At 43.1% G+C, this 26,889-nt stretch overlaps 1 protein-coding gene and 1 non-coding gene across 4 annotated transcripts; one reads left to right on the top strand and one right to left on the bottom strand.

The window, feature by feature from the left end:
- DHX37 (DEAH-box helicase 37) lies at window positions 1-21,716 on the top strand. Of its 3 annotated transcripts, none has more exons than XR_006100904.1 (27): window positions 1-183; window positions 1,485-1,654; window positions 2,580-2,692; window positions 3,556-3,883; window positions 4,881-5,029; window positions 5,127-5,219; window positions 5,331-5,427; window positions 6,383-6,496; window positions 7,285-7,386; window positions 8,473-8,587; window positions 8,668-8,763; window positions 9,834-9,904; window positions 10,864-11,014; window positions 11,555-11,631; window positions 11,830-12,062; window positions 12,737-12,848; window positions 13,600-13,706; window positions 13,995-14,183; window positions 14,292-14,416; window positions 14,505-14,621; window positions 15,210-15,382; window positions 15,711-15,825; window positions 17,074-17,211; window positions 18,690-18,792; window positions 19,100-19,173; window positions 19,868-19,965; window positions 20,326-20,369. XR_006100904.1 is itself a non-coding variant. In XM_042442080.1 (27 exons), exons 1-27 carry the CDS (start codon window positions 87-89, stop codon window positions 20,403-20,405), a joined length of 3,429 nt encoding a protein of 1,142 aa, XP_042298014.1. In that variant the 5' UTR covers window positions 1-86; the 3' UTR covers window positions 20,406-21,716. The 3 variants fall into 3 exon arrangements, 1 of the variants encoding a protein (XP_042298014.1); XM_042442080.1 differs by having other exon boundaries at window positions 18,690-18,784; window positions 20,326-21,716; XR_006100905.1 differs by lacking the exons at window positions 18,690-18,792; window positions 20,326-20,369 and having other exon boundaries at window positions 19,868-19,907.
- Window positions 21,717-24,637: 2,921 nt separating this feature from the next.
- On the bottom strand, window positions 24,638-24,709 carry TRNAA-UGC. The gene has a single exon. It is a non-coding gene; the product is annotated as a tRNA-Ala (tRNA).
- Between the last annotated feature and the right edge of the window lie 2,180 nt (window positions 24,710-26,889).

Genomic DNA, 26,889 nt, shown 5'->3' with positions numbered 1-26,889 from the left:
ACGAGTTCCGGCGGCAGTGCTCCGGAGGCTTTCCTTGCGGCGGGGCTTTCACGTGGGACGCTGAGCTGGGCTTTAAAGGGGGCCCAATGGGGAAAGCGGGGAAGCGACGGAACTGGAAGGCTCGGGTGCCGAGGGGGGAGCCTGCCCCTGCCCCGGAACCCCCCGTGCGAGTGGAACTGGCCGGTGAGTGGCCCAGGAATGGGAGAGGCCATGCTTTCCTCCGACGGGGGATTCCTGTGCTCTTGAAGGGGTTTTGGACTTCAGCTCCCAGAATCCCAGGCTGTTTGCGTACATAGCTGAGGCTTCTGGGAGCTGAAGTCCAAAAGTCCTTAGAGGGCACCCTTTGGGAATCATAGACTCAGTGGCCCCAGACTGTGCCCTTTAAGGGGATTTTGGACTTCAGCTCCCAGAATCCCCCACTATTGCCCAACGTGGCTGAGGCTTCTGGGAGTTAAAGTAAACATCTCTGATCGGACACCTTTCGGGGATCACTGGTGTAGAATCAGTGGCCATCTGTCGGGGATGCTTTGATTGAGAGTTCCTGCATGGCAGGCTGGGGTTGGACTGGTTGGCCCTTGGGGTCTCTTCCAGCTCTAAAAAATGAAATGCATAGATCTAGTCTGGGGGGCCCAGGCTTGACAAGACTACCTGCAAAAGGGATCCAGAAGTCCTAGTAGACCCCGTGGAGCATGAGTCAAGCCTGTGGCGCAGCAGCGCAAAGGGCCAATGCGATTCTAGGCTGTGTCAACAGAAGTATACATGTGAGGAAGTAGGCTGAAGTCTGCAAAAGCTCCTGCTGCCCAATTCTTTCTTCCAGTGAGTCTCAAAGGGGCTACAAGGACTCGCTTCATCATCATTATTATTATTATTATATCCGAATGCATCTGAGGAAGGAGACTGAAGTCTGTGAAAGCTCCTGCTGCCCATTTTTTTCTTTCATTGACTCTCAATGGAGCTACTACAGGGGTCCCCAGACAGTGCTCTTCAAGGAAATTTTGGACTTCAGCTCCCAGAATCCCTCACTATTGGCCAACATGGATGAGGCTTCTGGGAGTTGAAGTCCAAAATCTCTGAAAGGGCACCCTTTGGGGACCACTGGTCAGTGGACCATAAGTTATCTTTAGCCAAACGGTTATAATTCACCCCAGGCAATGAAAAAAAATCGTAGCATCAGAAGAGTTGGAAGAGACCCCAAGATTTTGGAGCAGTGCCTGAGAGGCTATATTAATTTCCAACCAAATAACTGGGTGGATCTCCTAGAATCATGTTTTGTCCACTCACAAGGATAGAACCATGAATAAGCCAAATGGTTCAAGTGACATGATACGGTGTTTAAAGCTGAAACCCTGTGTAACGTTAACCTGGCAGTATCGTTGAGCTCACTATGTCTTACATTGGAATAACTGTGTAAAGAACTGAGCTGAAAAACTGTTTAGGATTGCAGGGGCCGACATGAAATTTGTCTCCCTTTGTTTCCTCCCCAGATGAAGCCATCTTGAAAGGGGTGGATGGAAGCAATGCGCTGGTTCTTCCGTCGCGAAAAACCAAAGAGAGAAAAGAAATATGTGACAAACGCCCAGAAAAGAAGCCCCTGAGCAAGAAGCAGAAGAAGATCCTGCAGAAGGTTTTGGAGCAGAAAGCAAAGAAAGAAAAGGTGTGTTTCAGAGCCTGGAGATTAAATAGCATAGTGTGTATCTCAGGTCAGTGATTCTCACAAGAAGAAAATAATAATAATGGTAATAATACTTTATTTTTACCCTACCTCTCCGTTGTCACCTTGATCACTTAAAATAATGTTGTATTTTCTAGTCAGACTTTAGGTATGTGGTTATATACACATATTGTTACTTGCAGCTTTTGGGGAAGGGGGTTATTTTTTGTTCACATTATTCAGTAGCTTCTGTGTTGTCTTAAGCCATGGTGTGGTCAGAGAGCTGATTCACATGTTGCTTGGTCATGCGATGCTTGCTGTCCTGTGGCCAAACGTGTGAACGCTGTTGGTTGGAAAGCATTGGGTCTTGAGTTGACTTAGGGGGCTCAGAAAACTGTGACCCTTGTATTATACCAAGGCAACTGGTCCAAATATACAAGCCATCACTGGATGCTGCTACATGCAGTGATGCATATATCATGTGCGCATGAGGCCCAATGTCATTGATAGCGATCACAAAATCACATGGTGAGATGTAGATCATGACTGCATCTCTTTCACCATGCATATTCTTCTCTGGAAAGCCATTTCATGGTTACAGTTTTCCAACATTGTTATGCTATGGCTGTGTTCAGATATAATACCAAGTCAACCTCATCCTGTATTGAGGTGGAGGATCTTAGTTCTCCAGGTGTTTTGGAGTTCAGCTTCCAGAAGCCCCAGCCAGCATAGCATGGCTAATGGTAGAACCTTCTGGGAATTGTAGTTCAGACATCTGGAGGGCCAGAGGTTCTGCATCCTTTCCCTTTGGATATGTTGTATAGACATGTTGAAATCAAACTCTGTTGCCAGAAATTAGCACAGTCCTGAAGTATTAACTGATAGAGGCTGATCTCATGTGCCTTCCTTATTGTTTTATTTGTGCTAGCGAGCTGAGTTGCTGAGAAAGCTGAGTGAAGTCCAGGCTTCTGAGGCTGAAATGAAATTGCTGTACACCACTTCCCAAATCGGGACAGGAAAGCGGATGTACCAGACTAAATGGTAAGAGAACGGCATCAACCTCACTTACTGTAAGTTTGTTCATATATATGTTTTCTAAGGGCCCAGACAGACAGGCCAAAATAAAGCTGCTTTGGGTCACTTTGGAGGTATGCTGTTTAAATGAATCATGCATCCTAAGAGGCCAGAAGCCACACCAAAACCACCTTCCAGTCCTAATGAAATCCTCCATTACTGCTCCCCCAACATACTTCAGGGTTATAGGCTTGTATATAATGGTTTTTTACAATGTCTCTACACATTTCTCAATGTCTTAACTAATTAATGCTTGTTCTTAAGTCTTGTCTGTGAAACACAAGACTGAATTTCCCCCCATCTTTCGTGCCAAAATATTATATCTTTCCATTCTTCCTCATCTCGCTTCAGAGTTTTATCTTTTATCAAACTCTACCATATCATAAAATTTAATTAACTGATCAACTGATGCTATCCCTTCTCCTTTCCAGTGTCTGGCATAAATTATTCTAGCTGTTGTGATCATATATAATAGAATTCGCTAGTATTTCTTTACAGTATTTCCCTCCGCCTTATGTAACATACTTAATATGTTCATCTCGGGTGTTATTGCGAAGTCTGTATTCAGTATCGTAGTTATTAATGTATGGATTTTGGCCCAAAAGGTTGGGGCAAAGCCACCGCATACAAAAAAAAAACCCTCATAAAACAGTTTCATATGTTCATCGAGCATCTATTCTTTCAGGCAATTTGGGACTTGTGTCCAGTGTGCGATCCAAGCTAGTCTTGCGAGCCTTTATCTTCCTAGCTGGTATACCTGAGTATCTGAGAATACTGAGCATGTCTGAGATGACTTTATCTCACGTGTAAATGTTGTGTTGGTGTTTCAGTGCCTTCCAAGAAGCAAGTGTCTCCTGTCCAGAAAAAATAAGAAGTGTTGGGGGTGCAAATAGGAAAAGATTCAGACTTGAACTTGAGCCAGAGGAGGAAGAACATGGGAATTCTGAAGAGGAAGATGAAGATGAAGATGAAGAGGAGGAGGAGGAGGAACAGATTGAAAAGTCAACCCCAGAAGTCTCTAATGACAATGTACCACTCAGTCCTCCAATGAACATCATTACGTCTCCACCCACCATCCCAAAGCAGCATAGATCACCTTCAAAACCCTCTGCAGAACCTGCAGTTTTTATCCCAGTGGACAGATCTCCTGAGATTCAGGTTGGTTCAGATTGCCAAAAGTACAGCCCTGCTCTGTTCATAGTTCTGTCCCGTCACAAGCAAGAGAAGGAGATCCTTTCTGTAAGATGTGCAATGCTCTTCTGCAGAAATATTTGTCATAATAACAAATGCCATAGAATGGTTTACCGTTGTCGTTGTGGACAATAAACTGTTTGTCTGAGAAGATTTGCTGGAAAAGGTTTGCAGCAATCTGATAATGCTGGATTGAACTATTTTTGTTCAGGCTGTGGAAGGAGCTGTAGCTCATGACCATGGAACTGAACAAAGATGCAAGCTGTGACTAAACCACTTGTAGTGATGAAGGAGTGCAAAGAGGGAGGATTTCGCCACATTTCTCCTACAGTCCTTAGCTCTCCCACCATAGTTGTGGAGGGCAGTGGCAGGATAGTTTTTTTGACTTAAAACTACAATTCTTAAACAGCAGTGCTAGTGAAGATGCCTGAACAGCACAGGACTTATTTCTGGGTGAGCAGGCATAGGTTTGTGCTACATCTTTACGGTTGTTGTTGTTGTCAGTGTGTGCCTTCAAGTTGTTTCCGACTTACGGTGACTAAAATGCAAACCTGTCATGGGGTTTTCTTGGCAGGATTTGTTCAAAAGAGATTTGCCTTTCTCTTCTTCTGAGACTGAGAAAGTGTTACTTGCCCAAGGTCATCTGTTGAGTTTCCATGGGTGATCAAAGATTCAAACCTTGATCTCCAGAGTCATAGTTCAACACCTAAACCACTACATCTCACTGGTACAGCACTGGTAAACATGCATCTGAGGAAGTAGGCTCAAGTCTAGGAAAGCTCATGCTACCAACCTCTTTCTTTCACTTCCAGTAGTGTGAATGGTGCTACAATGTCCCTTTCTATACTGTATAGCTTCTTTACTACACCAGTGAAAATATGTCTTGATTCCTTTTCTTTTCTCCACCTTGGTGACAGTTTAACACAGTCCTAGCTATATAAAAGATGTCTTTTTCTTCGAAAAGGAAGCCAGGTTGAAGCTCCCAATCCTTGCAGAAGAACAAGTCATTATGGAAGCCATTAAGGAGAACTCGGTTGTCATCATATGTGGAGAAACCGGCAGTGGAAAAACAACACAAGTGCCTCAGTTTCTCTATGAGGCAGGATATTCTAGGTATATCTGTGCCGTCATGCCCTCCTTTTATTTCAGTAATCTTTCCCTGCATTTCCTTAGTTCTGTTATGAGAGTCTTGTTCTCACTTTGCTTATAGCTTTGATGGCATAATTGGAATCACAGAACCCCGGCGTGTGGCGGCAGTGTCAATGTCACAACGTGTTGCAGCAGAAATGAACTTGTCACATCGGTGAGTAACTGCACAGAAAGCACACTTAAATTGTGAAGTGTTGGATGCTAGAGCACTCTTTTTGTTTGCAATTCAGATAATTTGGATATTCCTTTCATCATCTCTGTTCAGGGTGGTCTCATACCAAATCCGCTATGAAGGAAATGTGACAGATGATACCAAAATCAAATTCATGACAGATGGTGTGCTGTTAAAAGAAATCCAGAAGGTGAGGTGTTTTCTTTCTCTGTTAGTAGTGGAATGGAAATGGTTCCGTTTCGGGACAAGCATGGAATACCACATCATAGTATGATGTCAAACTTTAGTGTGACCAAGAAAAGGAACACTGATAACTGCAGAGCTACTTCTTTCCCAGTGCTTTCTCTTTATAACTTTGTCACTAACTGTTTTACAGTCTTCAACTGCACGTCTTAACTGTTGAGCATCTGTCCTCTTATAAGAAACACTTTTTAACCCAGAGCACCACAGCTCTTGCAAAGCTCATGTGTTCCATTTATGACCTAGTGGCATTTTTAGGGAAGCTCTGAAGAAACAAAGAGATCTAGCATATCATCATCTTCATCTTGTTTCACTATCAACTTCTTTCATATTTAGGCCCTCATGTAATTTTGCTTACCAAAAATCTCAGTTTATGAGTTTGGGTGTCCTGCCCAGGAACAATTGCGTTCAGAAATCCAAGTTTCAGTTGCAAAACCAGTAAAGCTTTATTCAGAAACTGTAGACGTTTACCACAGATGTGTTTGGTCAGGACTAAAGAGCCAGTGATAGAAAAGCCTGGTTACAAGTGTACATAATTCAAATTTTAGATGGAGTACATTCTTATTCGGCACAAAATCAAAAGCTCTCCTTTCCCCTGTTCCCATGGGTGCCCTGCCATCCACTCTGAAGAGAGTGATCTTGGATACCCCGGTATAACCTCAGTTCCCTTTCCACTTGCTGGCTAACCACAAAGGAATGTGGTCAACAGTCTTAACAATTAAAACACGATTACATGTCCCCTCATTGAGCAACAATACTCTATAATACTTTGTGAGCAACAAGTCCAACAAATCCAACTCTTAACCCTGGCAGGCAAGCTGAAGATTTCAGTTCCCAACATAGGTTGAGTTTTGACAGGCAAGTGTAGAATCCTTCAGTTTCTTCCTTTTTTTCCATTTCTTTAGGATTTTTTGCTGTCTAAGTACAGAGTCGTCATTCTTGATGAAGTCCACGAAAGAAGCGTGTACACAGATATTTTGATTGGCCTTTTATCTCGCATTGTGCCCCTTCGGGCGAAGGTAAGAGAATTTGGGAAGAATGGTTACACATAGGCAGTAAAGTTGGTTTTAATATTTACTATGCTAGATTTGGGGTACTTTTGAGTTGACCAAAATGTGTTGGTTTTTTAAAAATACAGGCTAGCTTATTTAATTATTCCGTTAAATAATGTAATCTCTTAGAGACTACGTTATTTAACGGAATAATTAAATTTTAGAGACAACATTATTTAACACAATAATTAAATAAACTAGTCTGTGTTTTTTAAAAATTCAGACATTTCAGTCTACTCAAATGTACCCCAAATTAATTGATCAGTTGTAAAGATGTGAAAATGGAAAGTGTAAGTTTTTCCCCCCATCAGTGCTTTCAGGCAAGAGAAAAAAAGGAAATGTAGCACTCAGAATATTAGATCTTTAAGATAATGGCCACATTTGCATAAAATGTTAAAATGAGCCACTCGTTCCTGCTTTGTTTCTCCTTCTGGTAACCATTTACCAGTGCAATAAATACATAAATAAAAATGCTGCATCCAGACCCTAGTTTGTGTCTCCTCTAACAAACCTGAAAATAGAAGTCAATCTCAAACTCTGGTTTGCTAGAGGAAGTAGAAGCTAGGATTCCAATTCTACCATAACAGTACATTTTTTCTTAATACCTTGGCACTTTAGTCTATCTCACTTGCAGGAAAATTCCTGATTCCTTCCTTAATGCAACATTTAAAAAAAACCCTTGCAACTGCCTACCTTTAATCCCTAGCAAGCAAAATTCTAAACTGATTTGTGATTTTGTGCTTGGACATTCACAGAAAGGACATCCATTGAAGCTGATCCTCATGTCTGCTACACTGCGTGTGGAAGATTTCACTGCCAACAGCAAACTGTTCTCTGTGCCTCCTCCTGTTATACAGGTAATAGCAAGAGAGGCAAAATATGAGTAGTGGTTAGTGTTCTAGGTTTACACTGAGGAGGTCTGCATTCAAATGCCTGATCCATATGATGTTTATGCACTGAGTTTGGAACAGTCATGCTCACTGATCCTACAAGGCAGAGCTGTGAGAATAAAATGGGCTGGGATGAAGACTTACCTCCTGGGATTAAGAATGGGAGACGTAGACCTGAGAGATTGTTGGACCGCAACTCTCTTGATTCCTCTGGCTCTCTTGGCTAGGGTTGCCTGCCCACCCTTACAATAAGAGCCAAATTTAGCTTTAGAGATATTCCAGAGAGGAGGGAAAAGGCAGTTTCTGAAATGCCAGCTCATTTTAACGTGACATTCCTGCTGCCAATAAAAAGGGGAGAAACATTTCAGTCTTTTAGTATGGATAATAACCTATACAGGAGCCAGGAAATCATGAAACTGGTTACATGAAGGGAGTGTGATTGTCTAGAGAAACCTAGAAACCAGATTAAAATGTCTTCTTTCTTCCCCTCCCCTCAAATGCTGGGATTAGAGCTGGGAAATTTGGAACAGAGGGATACACTTTCCCCTGCCTTTTGGGCTTTACACATCTCTAGCTGGGGCTAAACGCAGAGTCCTTTCCCTTGAAAGCTAGCATCCAATCCCAAAAGTCTGAGCGAGGAAGGGACAAGTCTCAGTTTCTAAGTGGTGACAAGAATGCCCTCTGCACCTTCTTTAGGGCATGCTTGTTCTTGTTACCATGTTTGGTACTCTGTGGCTAGTCTGAGGTGACAAAGATGGGTTTTACACATAGTCCTGATCTGCGTCCTGATCTCAGAGTGAATGATCAGAGTCAGAGTGATCAGAATCAGCCATCTTGACAGTTCTGCTGTACCCTGGAGTAGTGCTTTTAGGACAAGGTTTTCATTCCCATGTGTATGTAGGTTCACCATATGACCAAATCCTATTTTAGTACAGCGAGTGTGAAAGTCTGGTGGTTTTTCTGCACCTCACCCTATGATGGTTGGCTATAGGGCAGAACATAGAATTTAATCACTAATGTTGCTTCCTCTTGCTCTGTGGTATTTTCCATTAGGTGGATGCAAGGCAATTTCCTGTGACAGTTCATTTCAACAAGAGGACTCCACTGGATGATTACAATGGAGAGTGTTTCAGAAAAGTTTGCAAAATCCACCGCATGTTGCCTCCAGGTAATGTGGTGCTTCTTGTGATTCTGTCTCCCTTAACCATACCTGTGGTCTGATATTTAAGGCATGTTCTCATCTTTCAGGGGGCATCCTGGTATTCCTCACTGGTCAAGCCGAAGTGCACTCGCTGTGTAGGAACCTGAGGAGATCGTTTCCTTTCCGGAGAAATGCACCCCAGGGTAATTTGAGTTCTTTCAGGAGCTGTGTTGGTATTCCTGTATTAAAACATTTACATGTTTGACTGGTAAGAAGCACTTCCTGCTCTTAAGACATGGTTTCCAAACATAGATCCCCAAATATGGTTAGATTTCAGCTCCAAGTAGCTCCAGTCAACCATGGCTAGTGGTCAGAGATTTCGGGAACAACATCATCTAGAAAGCCACAGATTGGGAACCAGTGCTCTTAAGTTATAGCCTTACAAAGCTTCCACAGAAGGGCATCATTAAAATAATAATCTAAACCTTTGCCAATAGATCTTTTGGGGCTAAATTTTAGAAGGGATGTTCTTCTCTAGCAGCCATTACTTTTCACTGTCTGGTGACAGGTATAGCAGTGATCCTTCATGGATGGATGCATTCCCCCAACCACTCTGCATCTTTAGTGTGATGGATTTTGTGGATTTGGCTTTTACCCAGGCAACATGAAATAAGGAAGCTTTTATATTCTAGGATTCTGGCAGACAACTTCTAAAGGTTCAAGGGCTATGCGCACCTCTCAGCTTCAGCAGGCCATATGCTACCCCAAATATTTTAGTAATGCTTCCAAAGGGTCCTTACGCCTTCAAGAGAGCATGGGAATTTTGTTAACCTCACCTAGCCTCTTTTACATCTGGTTTTATTTTCTCAAAACCAAAGAAATTGAAAGGCACTTCCACTTCCGGGGGGGGGGGGGGGGGGGATACACTCTTGGTCTAAAATTGGTCAGGGAAAGGAAAATGTGGCAAAATTACTATCCCCCATGCCTTCTAGGGATACAAGGAGCTTTCTTAAGTTTAGAAAGAGGAAAAAATATGGCAGGTTTCGGGAATCATAGGGGTTCCCTATTGGGTAAGGCACACATGTCCCACAGCTGCACTAACACCTTTCCTCCAAGATTAAGAGGAATTAATGATTTTTCTAAATGGATGGAACCACTGTGGAGCCTGACCTTAGCCCAAGGGATATCTCTCAACTTACAAAAATCACCCCTCTGTGTATTTTATTAGTATTTGAGGCACTTAGTGACAAAGATGGTGCTTTGTTCCTTCCAGGTGATGAAGACAAAGAAGATTCTGTTGAAGCAATCCAAAGATTTAAGAAATCTAGAAGGAAGAAAATGACGGTAAATGCATCTTCTCTCTCTCTCTCTCTCTCTCTCTCTCTCTCTCTATATATATATATATATATATATATATATATAATAATAATAATAATAAAATAATAAAAATTTTATTTGTATACCGCCCTTCCAACGATCAGGGCGGTGAACAACATATTAATAAGATCAATACAATATAACATAACACATACATTAAAATACACAGCTCATTACCATTAAAATGATACTAAAACCCCCCATTAGCCAGCCTCCATTGCTGTCGAGGAGGGGAAGACTAACTAGGACTTAATTCAGGGAATGCTACCTGAAATAGGAAGGTTTTTAAGTCCCTCCTAAACTGGGCCAGGGAGGTGGCCGAGCGGAGCTCTATGGGCAGCGTATTCCAGAGGGCCGGGGCGACGATGGAATATGACCTCCTCGTTGTGGAGGCAAGTCTAGCCCCTGGAACCCTCAATAGTTGCTGCCCAGATGTTCTGAGGGTGCAAGGCGGAATGTATGGAGAGAGGCGGTCCTCTGGGTATCCTGGGCCCAAGCCATGTAGGGCTTTATATGTTATTACCAACACCTTGTATTGTGCCCGGAAGCGGATATATATATATATATACACACACACACACACACACAACTGTCATCTTGTGCTGTTTTTCTAAATGTTGGCTAGAATTCACAGGCTGCATTTGACATGCATGTTGACATGTCTTGCATAGTTTTTTTCTGCAATAGTTCCAAATCATCTTTTAGAGTAGCCTTGCAAGTAAATGTTATGAGAATTACTAGTCCACAAAAAACAGCTTCTGTTAAAACTGTCTGGTTGGCTGCAGGTACTTGTTAGTTATCATAGGCAACCAGGCACATGACTTGGGGGAAAATGTTCCATAAGAAAAATATGGTCTTTCTTTCAGCCAAATGTGCTGTGAATTTCAAATTTATGTCGTTGCAATATCTATTTTTCTTCTTCTTAGGTGCTGCCCAAAATTGATCTGGATAACTACTCTGTTATGCCAGTTGATGAAGGAGACGAGGACAGAGATGCAGCAGCTGATGATGATGAAGAGGCTGACATTGCAGGCTCTGATCTTGATCTGGATTTGGGCGACAGTTGCTTGGAAGAAGGTTTGCCTCTTAGGGAACCATGTTCATTTCCAGAAGAGCTTGTAAAACTAACAAGCAGTCTTGTGGCACATTAAAGGCAGACAATCAGTAGAAGTGATTTGCAGTCCAAGAAAGCTTATGCCAGATAAATCTTCTTAGTCTTCAACACAGGTCCCAAGGGTCTTTGCTGCCTTTGCTGCAGCAAGATAAGACTGCTCCCCCCTCAAAAAACATGGCAATAGAAGAGTCTCTGTGTAATTCTCTTCACTATGCTGTTTTGTCATTGATGTGGTTTGGTTTATCTTGACCTATTTTTTGCATCACCTCTTAAAAGCAAATATATTCATCTGTAGAAACAAAATGTGACAGCCCCTCATATATGCTTCTGTAGCCCAAACCACTGCAGTCTGCTCTACAGCCTTTCATTGTTTGCTGTTTATCAATCTGGCAGCTTTATCAGCTAGAGATGTCTGATGGCAAAGTAAAAAGAATGATCAATTTGTCTGCAGTCTGTTATTTCTTGAATTTATCATTGTGTTCTCTTTTTACTTTGCGACACAGAAGAGAAACAGGATTCCTCCCTCCCACTCTATGTTCTTCCCCTCTACTCCTTGCTGGCACCTGAAAAACAAGCCAAGGTAAAGATTCATATCTCTGAAAAGATTAAGTATGAGAGCAATGGCTGTATGAGCGCAATGAATGAATGGCGCGAATCCAAGTAAGAACAGCTTTACCTTTGCACCATTCTATTAGAATTCCTCTGCAGAATCAGTTGGCACGACAATATTCAGTACAATTTGGTCTCTCCACTAACCAAAAAATATGTGCTGTCCCAGGTTTTCAGGCCACCCCCTCCTGGGACAAGACTGTGTGTTGTTGCCACCAATGTGGCCGAGACATCTCTGACCATCCCTGGCATCAAGTATGTGGTTGACTGTGGGAAGGTCAAGAAACGTTTCTATGACAAAGTCACCGGAGTCTCCTCTTTCAAAGTCACCTGGATATCTCAGGCCTCTGCCAACCAGCGCGCTGGCCGATCTGGACGGACAGAACCTGGCCACTGTTACAGGTCAGCTGCTACTCTCTCTCCCCCTCCCTGATGGGTGAATGAAGATCCCACAGTTGTTTTGAAAAAAGCAATTCTGGGAAAGCCATTGAGAAACAGTGGGGTTTAGTGGTTAGAGTGTTGGGCTTCCACTTGGGAGATCCAGATTCTAGTCCAGCGGTTCCCAACCTGTGGGTCACAACCTCTTTGGGGGTCGAACAACCCTTTCACAGGGGTTGCCTAAGACCATTGGAAAACACATATTTACAATGATCCTAGGAACCAAGGTTCCAAGGTTTATGGTTGGGGGTCACCACAACATGAGGAGCTGTATTAAAAGGTTGTGGCATTAGGAAGGATGAGAACCACTGTTCTAGTCCCTACTGAGCTGCATGAAATTCACTGTGGCCTTGGGTTAGTTACACTGTTTCAGCTTGACCAACCTCTCAGGGTGGGTTTTATGAGAATCAAATGGGAAAGATGAGAATCATGTAGCCTGCCTTCAGTTCACTTAAGAAAATGGAGGAGATAGATGTAATACTTTCAGCCCTCCAGCCTCCATCCTGCAAACAAGGAGGTTCTAGTGCCTAGTTGCCTTGCCTGTATGTTCAATAGCAAAGAGCTGCCTAGTCCTGCTGGGATATTTTAAAGCCATTCTTGGTAGTGCCATTCACACACCCACACATCCAATTTTCCAGGCTCTACTCTTCAGCTGTCTTCAGTGACTTTGAAGAGTTCACTGCTCCTGAGATCACCAAGCGACCTGTTGAAGATTTGATTCTGCAGATGAAAGCTTTAAACATTGACAAGGTGAGAGTTCATTGAATTGTGTTCTTAGGTTCAAGCAGTCGCTCCCTTTCTTTTGTTTTTGGAATAATTTAACAGCTGGTCACTCTAATCAGTTTCATTGCATGGAGTTCAGTTAAAAGATAGAAATAAAGACCTCCCTACTTGTCTTCTGGCAGATTCTGAAAAAGTTAGTTGTGTTAAGTGTTGACAGCATAAACAGCAAAGAGACCCGAGGCACCTCTAGAGCCGTGTTGGTTTACAGCTTCCATCATCCTTAGTCTGTTAGTCTGTAGAATCAGTATGTGGAGAAATATTGTAGCACCTTTGGGAATAACTGAAAGAATGAAGTTGACAGTGTGAACTTTCGTAGACTTCAGTCTACTTCCTCGGATGCTTTTGGGAGTAGACTGAAGTCTACAAAAGCTCATGCTGCCAACTTCATTCTTTCAGTTAGTCACAAAGGTGCTACAAGATCTATCTATGATTCTGTGAACAGTTTTATGGAGTAAAAAAGGGGTCATCCCTGCTGCCACCTGAGCCCAAATGGTACAATGGCTGCCATGCTAATGAAATTCAGTGTTGTGGGGAGGGTTCCATCTTTGCACTGAAGTTTTCTTAAGGGTGATTGTGTCTGGAGGATAAGATTGAACATTGCTGTCTGGGCTTGGTAAACTCAGCTTTATGTTGCTGAGGTCGATTCATTTTCTCTGGTCTACTGTTCATGGATGTTATCTCTTCACATTGGATGAAATTGCCCCCTTTGTGTTCCTAGGTGATCAATTTCCCCTTTCCAACTCCTCCGCCGACTGATGCACTTGTAGCTGCTGAGGAGTTGCTGATAGCCCTTGGGGCCTTACAAGAACCCCCCAAATCTGGAAGGTAGAGTGCACACGTTTCTGCTTGCTATAAGCAAAACAAACCTTTGCTGATATTTAGGCCTCTCCCTGTCCATACTTTCCTCCCCATATTTGGTGGAGGGAGGTGTTTCAGTGCTAATTTCACCTGAGCTGTTAATAGATTTCTACTAATACGGCCCACATTTTTTTGTGTGTGCTGATCACTTGATTTCCCGTGTTTGAATCATTTTACTAAGTGCACATATCCATAGGCTGAATAGAGAGATGCTAGAGGAACACTTATTTGTTGATGCTTATTTTCTCCTCCCAGAATGAAGAAGCTGCAGGAGGCAAAGCTGAGCTGTCCCATCAGTTCCCTTGGGGTGATGATGGCAGCATTCCCCGTCTCTCCTCGCTATGCAAAGATGCTGGCCCTGAGCAAACAGCATGGCTGCCTGCCCTATGTCATCATCTTAGTGTCAGCCTTGACAGTTCGAGAGTTCTTCGAAGAGTTCAACAGGTGCAGAAAAACAGATAGCTTGGGGAGGGTGTCGTAGCAGATTTTTTTCCAATGTACTGAGGATTCATCTGTACTCCAGCTCTTCACTTATTTATTTCTTTCCTGCAGGCCTGCTGTTAGTGAAGAAGAACAAGACAAACTTAAGGGGAAAAGAGCACGAATAGTACAGATGCAACGGATCTGGGCTGGACAAGGGCCCTTCCAGAAGCTAGGAGATCTCATGGTGATGCTAGGTGTGCCTCTTTAGCTTATTTTATTTTATCTTATTTTTAGTTCTCTGCTGGGCTGCTTACATGCTGTGGTTCTGCCTTTTTATTCCAGGAGCTGTGGGTGCTTGTGAATATGCTGGATGCACACCTCAATTCTGTGAGGCAAATGGCTTGCGCTACAAAGCCATGATGGAAATCAGGCGCTTGCGTGGGCAGCTAACAACAGCAGGTAAAGAACCTCAGAAAGCCCAATCTTGGTCTTCTACGGTTTTCTGCCTCTGCAGCTTTGTGTTAGGAAAAGGCCAAAAATTGACTCTTTCCTATTACTGTAATTGCTGATCAGTCAAGTAACAGCCCATTGCTTTGAGCATTGGATATGGAGACCAGAGCTCAGATTCCCCACTTGACCATGTAAACCCACTGGGTGACATCGAGCAAGTCACAGTCTCTCAACCTCAGAGGAAGTCAAAGGCAAACCCCCTCTGAACAGATCTTGCAAAAAAAATCTCATGATATGGTGGCCTTAGGATCGCCATAAGTTGGAAACAAGGTGGAAGGCATACAACATCAACAAAACTTAACAAGATGCATTGACTTAACCACTAGACTAGAGCAAAGGATGAGGAGATGCTTTGCAGGCTAGGTGAGGGTTGCTCATGGACCGGAGGGTCCCCACTCCTGGACTAGAGTGACCTTTACCAACCAGGGGCTCCCATCTTTCCACCAGTGACTGCAGGTTGAGAGTTCATTTAGGGGATCTAGGTTGATTTCCTCTTGGCTTTCTACAGTTTTTCTGACATTTTGTTATCCTCTCAAGTGAATTCCATCTGCTCCGATGCTGGCCTCTTTGTTGATCCCAAAATGAAGCCCCCAACCGAGACGCAGGTGACCTTCTTGAGGCAGATAGTCTTGGCTGGACTGGGAGACCATGTTGCCAGAAGAATCCAAGCAGAGGAACTTCTAGATGAGAAGTGGAAGAACAGTTACAAGGTACTCTCCCTGGTGTTCTGGCTACGTTGATTTCCATCTCTTCCCCTTTAGTCATGCAATGTTTCCTTGTAAGTCGGGGGGGGGGGGGTGCTGCTGCTATGAGTATGAGTATTTGGTGGTTATTATTATGTGGTTGAGATGTAACAAATAACTTTCACTAGAGCATTCTTCCAAAATGCCATATTCATTTTTATACAGTATGTGAACATTTCAACTCCCTGTATTGACTGAGTCCTGTTCATTGCCCTGGTGCTACCCAGGTGTCTTGCCAAGGTGGTGCACCCATAACACTCATTGAGTTTGCTTCTTTCCTTCCTTGCTCTGCTAGACCCCTCTTCTGGACGATCCAGTCTTCATCCACCCTAGTTCCGTTCTCTTCAAAGAGCTCCCTGAGTTTGTGGTTTATCAGGAAATCGTTGAAACCACCAAAATGTACATGAAAGGTAAAATCAACTCCTTGCCTTCCTTCCTACCCTTGCCTGTTTTGCTTCCTTTCAAACAGCAATAAGCAAAGTGCTGTTTCAAGGGCTGCAAGTGGCTGCTGCCAGGTTATTTTTGTGGACATTATCTCCTTCAGAGTCATCTGACACCCCTTTTTCTGCAAAGCCTCCAGGAACAACATGTCACCCCTTTAATAGGTTGCACACACACACACACCAACATGGTTTAAATGTCAAAAAAATTAACTCTTTTGAGAACCAGAAGTGGACTGCTGGCCACATCCAATTTTGTTTTGGTTTTTGCTGGGCATTTTTAGAGGGTCCTGGGGACCAAATTTTGTAAAATGTTATTACTGTAAATTTAATAAATTAGTAATTATTACTGAAGTACTAAACTGAAATACTAAACGGCTAAAGTAGTAAAATGCTGAACTGCTTAAGTACTCAGAGGTGCTTCTTGACTTATAGAGACCCATGAATTGCATAGGGTTTTTCTTAAGTAAGGAATAATCATAGGTGGTTTTGCTAAGACAGTGATTCCCAAATTTTGCTCTTCCAGGTGTTTTGGACTTCAGCTCCCAGAAGCCCCAGCCATCTTGGCCAACAGTTAGGGATTCTGGGAGCTGAAGTCCAAAATATCTGGAGGACCAAAATTTGGGAATCATTGTGCTAAGACCTTTCCTCTGAACTATAGCCTACAGTACCTGGCAGTTTTTTGCCCCAATACTAACCAGGGTTGATCCTGCTTAACTTCCAAGTTCAGATGGGGTCTGGTGCTGTGAGCTTATTTATACCCTAATCATTAAATTGGTAATTATTAATTAATAGTTTACTATCAAATCCCACAGTAAAGGCAGGTGAAATAACGTATGGGTGATGTATAATTGGATTGGATGAAATTCTCAAAACCAAATACATTTTTTTAAGCCAAAGAATATCTTTGTGTGTGCTTCTTTGGGAATGGACAGTAGTTGGCCCTCCAGATGATGCTGGACTGCAGACCTCATCAGCTCTAGCCAGCAGTCAGTAATGAAGCAGGATGGGAATTGCAGTCCAGCTCCCTTTGGGCAGCTACAGTTCTCCCTCTAAACAGATACACACACCTTTTCCGGTCAGTCCTATTACTGTGCTGGCAAGGTCCGTTTTGCGCGATTCAAATGTCATCTTGCATGTTTCCAGACAAACACAACCGAATAACAGATTTTAGCTTTATCCTAACTTTGTTTTGCAATTTGTCTCCATTCATTGAAGGTGTTTCGGTGATTGAACCAGAATGGATCCCACTCCTTTTGCGTCCATACTGCCATTTTGAAAAGCCAGTGGAGAACCCGCCCCCTTCTTACTGTCCTGAAACGGGCCGAGTACACTGCCACAGATCAAGCGTCTTTTGTATGTTACTCAAAGTACTTCTGCTTTCTTGGGGAAATAGATGAAATTACCATTTCACTCAGTGCCAAATTCTTCAGACATCTCTCTGTTAGCATAGCATTAGGTTTTTGTTTTTTTTTTAATAAAATGTCAGAAACAGAATGTTATATTTTTTCGCTCTGCCATTTGGGCCACACTAGTTTCACCCAAATACAACAGAGTTTACAGGACATGCGCAAGATCAAGGGTACAAGCTGGAGCTTGCCACATCCCCTGCTTCTCTGTTGTCCATTCTGTCTTCTCTTCTTTGTGGGGGGAGATAAGTGCATAGGAAGCTGCATTATAATAACTGGTCCATCTGCCCCAGTACTGTTGACATTTGCAACAACTCTCTACAGCTTCAGACCTCATGCATACAAAGTATGACATTCTGTTCCTGTGGATCTAGAGTATCTTGATTTCAGTACAGTCTTTGACAAGGTCCCCCATGCTATTCTTGCATAAAACCTAGTGAAATGTAGGCTAGGCAATGGGACTGTGAGGTGGATTTGTAATGGGTTGACTAGCCAAACCCAAAGGGTGCTCAATAATGGCTCCTTTTCGTCCTGGAGATAAGTGACCAGTGGGGTCCCACAGGGTTCTGCCTTGGGCCCAGTGCTATTCAACATCTTTATCAACGTCTTGGATGAAAGAATAGAGGGCATGCTTATCAAATTTGCAGATGACTCCAAATTAGGAAGAGTACAGTAGCTAATAGCCCAGAGGACAGGATCAAATTTCAAAATGGCCTTCATAGATTAGAAAGCTGGACCAAAACTAGCAAAATTAATTTCAACAGTGAGCAATATAAGGTACTATACTTAGGCAGGAAAAAAAATGAAATGCATAGATATAGGATGGGGGACACCTGGTTTGACAACAGTATTTCTGAAAGGGATCTAGGAGTTCCAATGGACCACAAGCTGAGCATGAGTCAAGAGTGTGATGCAGCAGCAATTATAGAAGGATTTTAACAAGCTGGAGCATTTTCAGAGGAAGGCAACCAAAATGGTGAAAGGTCTGGAAAGCATGACCTATGAGGAGCAGCTTTGGAAGCTGGGTATGTTTAGCCTGGGGAAGAGAAAGTGAAGAGGTGACATGACAGCCGTGTTTAAATATTTGAAGGGATGTCACGTTCAACCTGGAGCAACCTTGTTTTCTGCTGCTCCAAAGGATGAGACACAAGGCAATGGGTTTAAATTAGAATCAGAGCATTGGGAGAAGTGTAGTGGAGTTTCCTTCTTTGGAGGTTTTTAAACTGAGGCTGGACAGCCATCCATCAGAAGTGCTTTGATTGTGTTTTCCTGCATGGCAGAATGGGGTTGGATGGCCTTTGTGGTCTCTTCCAGTTCTATGATTCTGCTGAGATGTGACCAGTAAAATAAAGCAGATGCTGAGTGTCAAACTAGCTCAGAAGAGAGTCTTCACAGGCCCATCCTTCCTGTAACCTTTCTCCACAGATCGAGTTGGCTGGCAGCTCCCTGCTGTGGAGGTGGATTATCCAGAAGGCCTTGAGCGCTACAAATATTTTGCCAAGTTTTTCCTGGAAGGGAAAGTATGCAGGTTTCTCTTTGCTTCCTTTTGTCCCTACACACTTGCTTGAGGGAGGGAGGAGGGCTGGTTGTCTTTTATTAATTTCTTGTGTTGTGACTTGTCATCCAGCTTGGGAATTTTCTCACTGGGCAGTGTGTGAAGTTCCTGAAATGAAATAAATTAAAATGAAAGCAAATTAAAATTAATTAAAGGCGCAGTATTGCATTGACTACAGGTTACATGAGTCATCATCTTAAGATTTTTTAATCAGGTGGAAACCCTTTAAAAAAAACCTTAACATTATTAACCCATGCATATTCGTCTTTTTGTCTCTTAGGTGTTTAAAACGTTGGCCACCTATAGCCGCTGCTTGCTGTCCAGTCCCGCCACAATGCTGAAAACATGGTCCAAGTAAGTTGTTGGCATTTATGCACATAGGACCTGAACAGAGAAGCCAAAATAAAGCTGCTTCTGGTCACTTTGGAGGTATGCTGTTTAAATGATGCATTCGTCCTAAGAGGCCAGATGGTGCACCAAAGCCATACTCCAGTCCTAAGGACTGGAGCGCAGCTTTGGCGCAGCTACTGACCTCTTCAGATGATGTGTCATTTAAACAGCAAACCTCCAAAGTGACCCAAAGCAACTTTATTTTGGCTTGTCTGTTTGGGTCCATAGTTACTGAGTGAGGGCTAATAAGGTATTCTTCTAAGCTGGTGCCATTAGGGAGACTTTGCAATAGCATGGAAAATATATACTATGTCTGTGGTTAGGTAGTTGCTGTTCTAACACCACAGTTAGAACTAACACCACAGTTAGACACCACAACCATGATCTCAGTGTCATTGCTTATGCAGCCAAAACAGTGCCATCCATGCATTCAGGGGGAGATATTAGTAGGCTTGGGTGTTACGGGAGCCCAAGGTTAGCAGAGGTGCAACAGATGGGAGGGGAACAGAAAACCAGATGGGAAGGGCAATGTAATGGAGTTTTCTTGAAAAGCTTATGGGTGGCTGGAACCCTAGCACTACGCTGCACCATTTGTGTAAGCCCTGCTTGCCACCTTTGATCCCTGCATTTAACTGACACCTATTGTGGATTTCTGCAGGCTCCAACCAAGAACAGAAACCCTTCTCCAAGCTCTTGTTTCTGAAAGTGCTGATAATCGGGACACTTTACTCACTGCCTGGAAGAAGAACCCAAAATGTAAGCTATCCAGACATGCAGGGAACACACTCAGCCATACTCCCTGTTCCAGTACTACTGGCTTTGGGGGAAAGTGGGCTTCAACCCAAAGGCAAAAGCTGCCAGTTAAAATATATTGTACTGGGCTAAACAGACCTGAGGAACTCCCATTACATATGGGGCCACATGGGATGTGTAATGCATTTTTGTCATCACCATCGTAATCTCCCATTTTGCTTATTGTCAAACAGTCAGAATGTAAATGTTTTCAATTCACATCCCTGAGTGTGATTTTTACACCCAAGATGTCTTAAAAACTTACCAGAATGTTCCATCAAATTATATTTCTCACCCACTCCTATTGATTCTCTTCTGTTGCAGATCTGTTGACAGAATATTGCCAGTGGATCCCAGAAGCAACACACAAAGATGTATCTAAAATCTGGCCCCCTGTACAGTAATGCTGTGCCTTTTCAAGCAAAGGTGTGCTCCAGTTCGGCTCACCCACCCCCTTCTGCATAACCCCATCCAGGAACCAGTGCTGGCTGTGAAAATGCAGAAGGGAAAAGCCATGCCTGTATTTGGAAGGGAGTAGAGGGCATGAGAAAAAAAGGAAAGAAAAGCAAAAGAGGAAGAGTAAAGGGAAAGGAAGGGGGTGTTCACTTGCTCCCAAGGAGCAGCTTTATGTGGTCTTGTGCAAACTTGTTATGCTTCCATTTAAGGCAGGCACCAAATCTGCGCACAGAAAGGGAGATGCATCCACAAGTATTTTCCCTCCATTAGATAGAATGGGGAAGCCCTCTCTTGCATTGTATGTGGGCAGTGCATCATGTAAAATCAAAATAAATCACTAAGTGATGATACAGCATGTGCTATTTTAATACATTGGCCTTTACAGGGTAGGCTGGACTCACAAGATGGTTGGACTCCTGACCAAACACAAATTATAACACATTTGTTCTCTCTGGTTTGCTTGGGTTTCTTTTTTGAAGAGCTAAGCAGCCAAATCCAGCAAGGTGGTCAGGATAAAGGGAAATCCTATATCTTTAATACTGGTCGAAGAAGAGGCGTTTGGGAAGGCACAGTTTTTTTGGCCTCTACATGATAAACAGTATCTCCCAAGATGCCCTTAGCTCTTAAAATTTCTAAGAACTGCTCCATACCTTTTCCATCTAGTCACCCTAAAGTATCCTTCCTCGACCAGGTGCCCTCCACATGTTTTGGACCTCGACTGCCATAAATCTCAGTGGTCAGGAATTCTGACAGTTACAGTGCAAATTATTTGGAAGGCACCAGGTTGCAGAAAGCTGCCTTAAAGAGAATGTGGGGAAACAGGTAAAACTGGAAGGTGTTCCGTATTACAGTTTGGGATTTGAGGTTGATCTGAAGAGCCCAAAGCTCTGCTAGTTTAACAAACTTGCTGTTTGGTGGGGTCTGTGTATATTCATGTTCAGGGCTTCACTAGTTGGAGGGGAGCGGGTCTTAGCATTCCTGATCTAGAACACCTGTGGAATGGGGAGTGCATGGACACCAACACTCTCCCAATGTTCTGCTACAAAGTTCTTCAACAGTTATATTCAGACATCCTGCTAGATTAGTGTCGTCCAAACTCTATACCCTCTAGAATCTGTTCATTTATACTAAGCATTATTGTTAACTGCCTTTGGGTTGACCCCAACTCATGTCAACTCTGTGGATGAAACATCTCCAAGACTCCCTATCCTCCACTGTTCGGCTTCAGTCCTGCAGATTCAGGCCCATGACATCCCTGTCTGAGTCTATCCATCTGGTGTGCAGTCTTCCTTTATTTCTCCTACCTTTCCTAGCATCATTGTCTTTTCAAATGATTCGTTCCTCCTCATGGTGTGGCCAAAGAATGATAGCCTTAGTTTAGTCGTCTTGGCTTCCAGGGAGAATTCAGGCTTGATCTGTTCTAGGACTCATTTGTTTGCCTTTGTGGCTGTCCATGGTATCCTCAGCGCTCTTCTCCGGCACCACATCTCAAATGTACTTATTTTCTTGTTACTTGCTTTCTTCACTGTCCAACTCTCACTTCCATACATGGTGACGGGGAATACAACGTCTTGGACGATTCTGACTTTGGTGCTCAGTTGTATATCTTTGCACATCTTTACACTTGTCTAGTTCTTTCATAGTTGCCCTTCCTTTTTTCATATTCTAAGCATAGTTAAGCTTAAACACAGCTTGTCCAAGTCCAGACTTGTGGCTAATCAAGGATGGAGGCTTGCACATTGTGAGACAGAAATACAGAGGCTCTGAAGTCCCATTATAATTTATGAAAGCATATTTTGGTGTGTTGTCCCCATGTATGTATATATGTGTGTGTGTGTATATATATATATATATATACACTGCTCCCTCGGGTTACGAAATTAATTCGTTCCGCGGCCGCTTTCGTAACCCGAAAAGCCTTCGTAAGCCGAAATGCCATAGGCGCTAATGGGGAAAAGCCGCGATTCCATGCGAAAAAGCCGAAAAAAGCACCAAAATTTTTTTCATAACCCGAAAAACATTCGTAACCCGGAACAATTATTTCCTATGGGATTTTTTCGTATCCCGGAAATTTCGTAACCTGGGTATTTCGTATCCCGAGGTACCACTGTATATACATATGTAGACACCAGTGTGTGTGTGTTTATGTAAATATTTTTACATCTGTGTTGAAGTCATATATCAACCTGTTTCATATCACTTAACCGATGTATATATTTCAAAATACTTTAAATTTGTGGAGTTGAAATGTTGAATGAGATTCACAAGTGCCTATGTCAAACTTGCTTTGTGGCGACCTCCAGCAGTGTGGACATTTCAGGGATGCACTTTCATATTGATCCAGGAGTGAGAGAAAATAATAAAGTTCCGCCTGAACAACATCAGTCCTGTGGGGTGTTTTCCTTGTCTAATTTTCTTGCCAATGTAAAGCAGCCATTGGAGCTGGTGTTGCCATCCTGGCTTGCATAGAACAAATGCATATCTGTTGTAGAAACTCCACGTTTACCACGATGAGAAGACTATTGTTGCTTTGTAGAGAGCAACTGCAAAGCTAACACGTTTCGAATAGAATATTGCTAATCAAATATGTCTCATCTGTGCTGAAATTACAACCACGGTGAACTGTTTTCTGTGCACCTTATTTTGCAAACCAAAGCCTCTGTATTAAATTTGTAAATCGATCACTTGTATTTAAACAGTGCCATTCTCTGAAATAAAAGAACATTGTTATTTTTCTACTCAGCTGTTTTTCTATCTGTGTCTCCCAGAGTTTGCAAGTTAAAGCTATTTTCATCACTTCAGCGCTTGCCTAGGTTTTTAAGAGATTAGTAAAATCAAAAAGCAGGTATACTATATATGCATGAAAAACCATCTTTTGCGTGTGGTGCACACAGGTACAATAATCCCAGCATTTCTCTTTAGAAGATGCTTTTGATTTAAATTTGTATGTGTTGTGTGCCTTCAAGTTGCTTCCAGCGTCTGATGACCCTAAGATGTCACAAGGTTTTCTTGGCAAGTTTCTTCAGTGGGGGTTTGCCATTGCCACCCTCTAAGGCTGAGAGAGTGTGATTTGGCCAAGGTCACCCAGTGGGACTCCATGGCCAAGAGGGGATTCGAACCTTGGTCTCCAGAGTCCTAATCCAACACTCAAACCACTATACCACCCTGAGTCTTTTAAATACCTGTCCCCAGTACTCTTGGGGTCAGGGAGCGGGCAGCAATAAATACAGAGGTTGTGCTTTGAGGTGATACAAGTGTTTGTGAATGTTCTCACACTGGACCATTGATGGTTTTCACCATTGTTTGATATTTCCAAAACTGCATTTTGCAAGGGTTAAGCCCAAATGAAGACTTAATTGATTTGGGGGACAGAGGGTGATAAAAGGAGCCAGAAAAGTAATTGAAAGAAATCTGTCTATCTGTAAATGAGTGAGCATGTATTTGAAATTACTTTAATTCTGTATTTAGTCACAAGTGTAGACGTATTAGAATCATGAAACTTGCCTATGTGTTGATTTTCCTCTAACATACAACCTACCACACCTGGTATTCTTTCGTGGTCTCCCTTCCAGCTATTTACCAGGGCTGCCCCTGCTTAGCTTCCAAGATCAGATGGGATCCTGTGCCTTTAGGGCAGTGATCCCCAAACTTTAGTCTTCCAGATGTTCTGGACTTTGACTCCCAGAAGCTCCCGCCAGCTTGGCCCACAAGTCAGGAATTCTTGGAGCTGAAGTCCAAAAAACTTAAGAGGACAACAACATTTGGGAATCAGTGCTTTAGGGTACAGTGGACCCTTGTTATACGCTGGAGTCCCCCGTGTATAACAAAATCTGTGTATGCTCAAGTCCCATTAAATATAATGACATGGCAAAATGGTGTCCCTTATTAAAAAAGGAAAATCAAGGTTTGATATTTGAAATTTATACCTTTTTTTTAAAAACATTTTCAAACCGTGGATGCTTGAATCCATGTATAAAAAATCCACGTATAAGATGGGCTAACTGTATTTCAATTTTGCTGGGATGAGCCACAAGGAATCTGGTTAAAGTTTTGTGTTTGCAGTGCTAAGCAAGATGCAGTCTACAAAAAGCTTGTGTTAGAGTTTGGCTGCAAGAGACATACCATTTAAACACACACACGCACACTGCTCTTGTAAAGCTTCAGGAAAAAATGTAGAAACTGGAGATGCCGGGGATTGAACCCGGGGCCTCATACATGCAAAGCATGCGCTCTACCACTGAGCTACATCCCCGGATGGAAAGCAGGTGTTGGAAGTCTATAAAGTCACCAGGATGTGCTAGAATCTTCCTCTCCCAGATTTTTCTTCTCATTGTTCAGTTTACATTGAAACCCAAATGTTTTTTTTAGCTTCTGCAGCACAAAGGAGATTTGTTCAGAGCAGCGCTCGAGCGGGTTCCCTGCAATGCGCCGGGGTTTAACATGTAGCCTGATGAATTATGGTTAACTTGACATCTTGTGCCCTACTATACGACATCTCGCAAATAAGAAAGGTGTAAGATGTGGGGAAGGAGATGATGTTGGCCAGGGTGTGCGCATTTAAACTGTGTCACAAAAACTGTGAGCACTTGTAAACAGCACGAATCTCGCTCACTCCTTTTTGCTGCCCTTGAGCCACTACCCAGCACCTGATTACATTGATGGGAATCTTTTGTTCAAGAAGGTTGCCGGTAAATACTGTATTTTGTCATCCTTCTCCACGCCTTCCATGTTGGGTTGTCTCCTAAAGCATCTCCTTGTGCATTCATTGACCATGGAACCCTTGGGTCTCTTGGGCTTAACAAGAGATTCGGGGACATATTCCAAATGTGGGGCTGCCTTTGAAAAGTGCTCAGAAACTTCAGCTGGTCCAAAGAGCTGCAGCCAGGCTGTTAACTGGAGCTGGCTACAGGGAGCATACAACTCCCTTCTTGCAACAGCTCCACCAGCTGCCAGTCCATTTCCGGGCACAATGCAAAGTGCTGGTTTTGACCTATAAAGCCCTATGCAGCTTGGGTCCAGGCTATTTGAAGGACCGTATCTCTTTGTACGTGCCCCTGAGAATATTGAAGCCATGGAGAGAGGCCCTTCTCTCTGTCCTCTCAAGCGCATTCAGTGGGAACAAGAGAAAGGGCCTTCTCGGTGGATGCTCCCAAGCTCTGGAACTCCCTCCCTAGAGAGGCCAGGAGGGCTCCATCCCTGCTCTCCTTCAGGCGGCAGGGAAAGACATTTCCCTGCATTGTTTTGTTTTGTGTTTTAAAGAGTTTTAAACTTTAAATTTTAATAATGTCATGGTTGGAATTGTTCAATTGTTTTTTAACCTTGCATTTTGCCTGTTTTATAGTGTTTGAACTTGGACTGTTTTAGATTTGTAAGCCGCCTTGAGTCCTTGTACTGGGAGGACTAAAATGGCGGTCGCAGAAGGAGGACGGGCAGGACAGTGGAGTGAATGGCTCATCCATGGAACACATTTGGCCTTTATTGTATCATGAGCATATGCCCTGACATCGCTGTCCCTAGGCAAGTATTTGCTCGGCCTTTTCTGCCTGGCCAATCTGAAGCTTTTGTTGGTGTAAGCCAGACCTGCACAACTTGGTAGTAGGTAGGGGCCAAAATTAAAATACGCTAAACTTCTTTGGGCCACAGATAGGTTAGTAGCAGCTTAGGCCCTGTACAGACCGACACAAAGTGCCAACCTGTGAACAGGGCAAGGGCTGAATGTCCGCAGGCTCAAAGCCCTACCACCGCCGGCAGGGCATCGTTGTGACGTGTACATGGCACGCACCATGATGACGCACCTCTGGCGCAGCACCCAAACAGTGGAGCCAAGTATCCATTTGAGAATGTCAAGGCCAAGATAAAGAAGGCATTCCTCTGGAACATCAGAGGCTGGTCTTTGCTGAGAAGCAGCTGGAAGGTGGCTGCCCTCTGCAGTATCCAGAAGGAGTGCACCTCATTTTGCATTTGACAGTACAGTATTTAAAGTTGCCACTTGCCTACAAGTGCCTGAATAAAACCCACCACAATTTGTTTCAACAAAGCTGTCCCATTCGCAAATAGTGTTACCTTTTTTAAAAAAACCATGTACCAAACACTTTTTCACAGGAACTACTGGCTTTCATTCAGGATGATATGTAGACTCGCTTTAACATGAACCTTTTGCTAAACAGCTTTAGCCAGACGCTAAGGAAGTATTGGGTCGTAACTCCCATATCACAAAAGAAATATAAATATTAGAAAGTATTAAGTCCGATGTCTGTCAAAAGTTACTTGATAGTATTTGCGGGTTAATTTCAACCCAACTGAGAAAACATGGTAGTATCAAACTGGTTTTGTGCTCTATTTAGGTATCAGCGATACTGGGGCAGACAGTGGTTCTAATCATTTCCAAGTATGATCTGGTAATAGGATTAAATGTGACGGGTAAAAAACGGG

The sequence above is a fragment of the Sceloporus undulatus genome, chromosome 10 (assembly GCF_019175285.1).
Source record: "Sceloporus undulatus isolate JIND9_A2432 ecotype Alabama chromosome 10, SceUnd_v1.1, whole genome shotgun sequence".
Classification (NCBI taxonomy): Eukaryota; Metazoa; Chordata; class Lepidosauria; order Squamata; family Phrynosomatidae; genus Sceloporus; species Sceloporus undulatus.
This window is presented reverse-complemented; position numbering and strand designations above follow the sequence as displayed.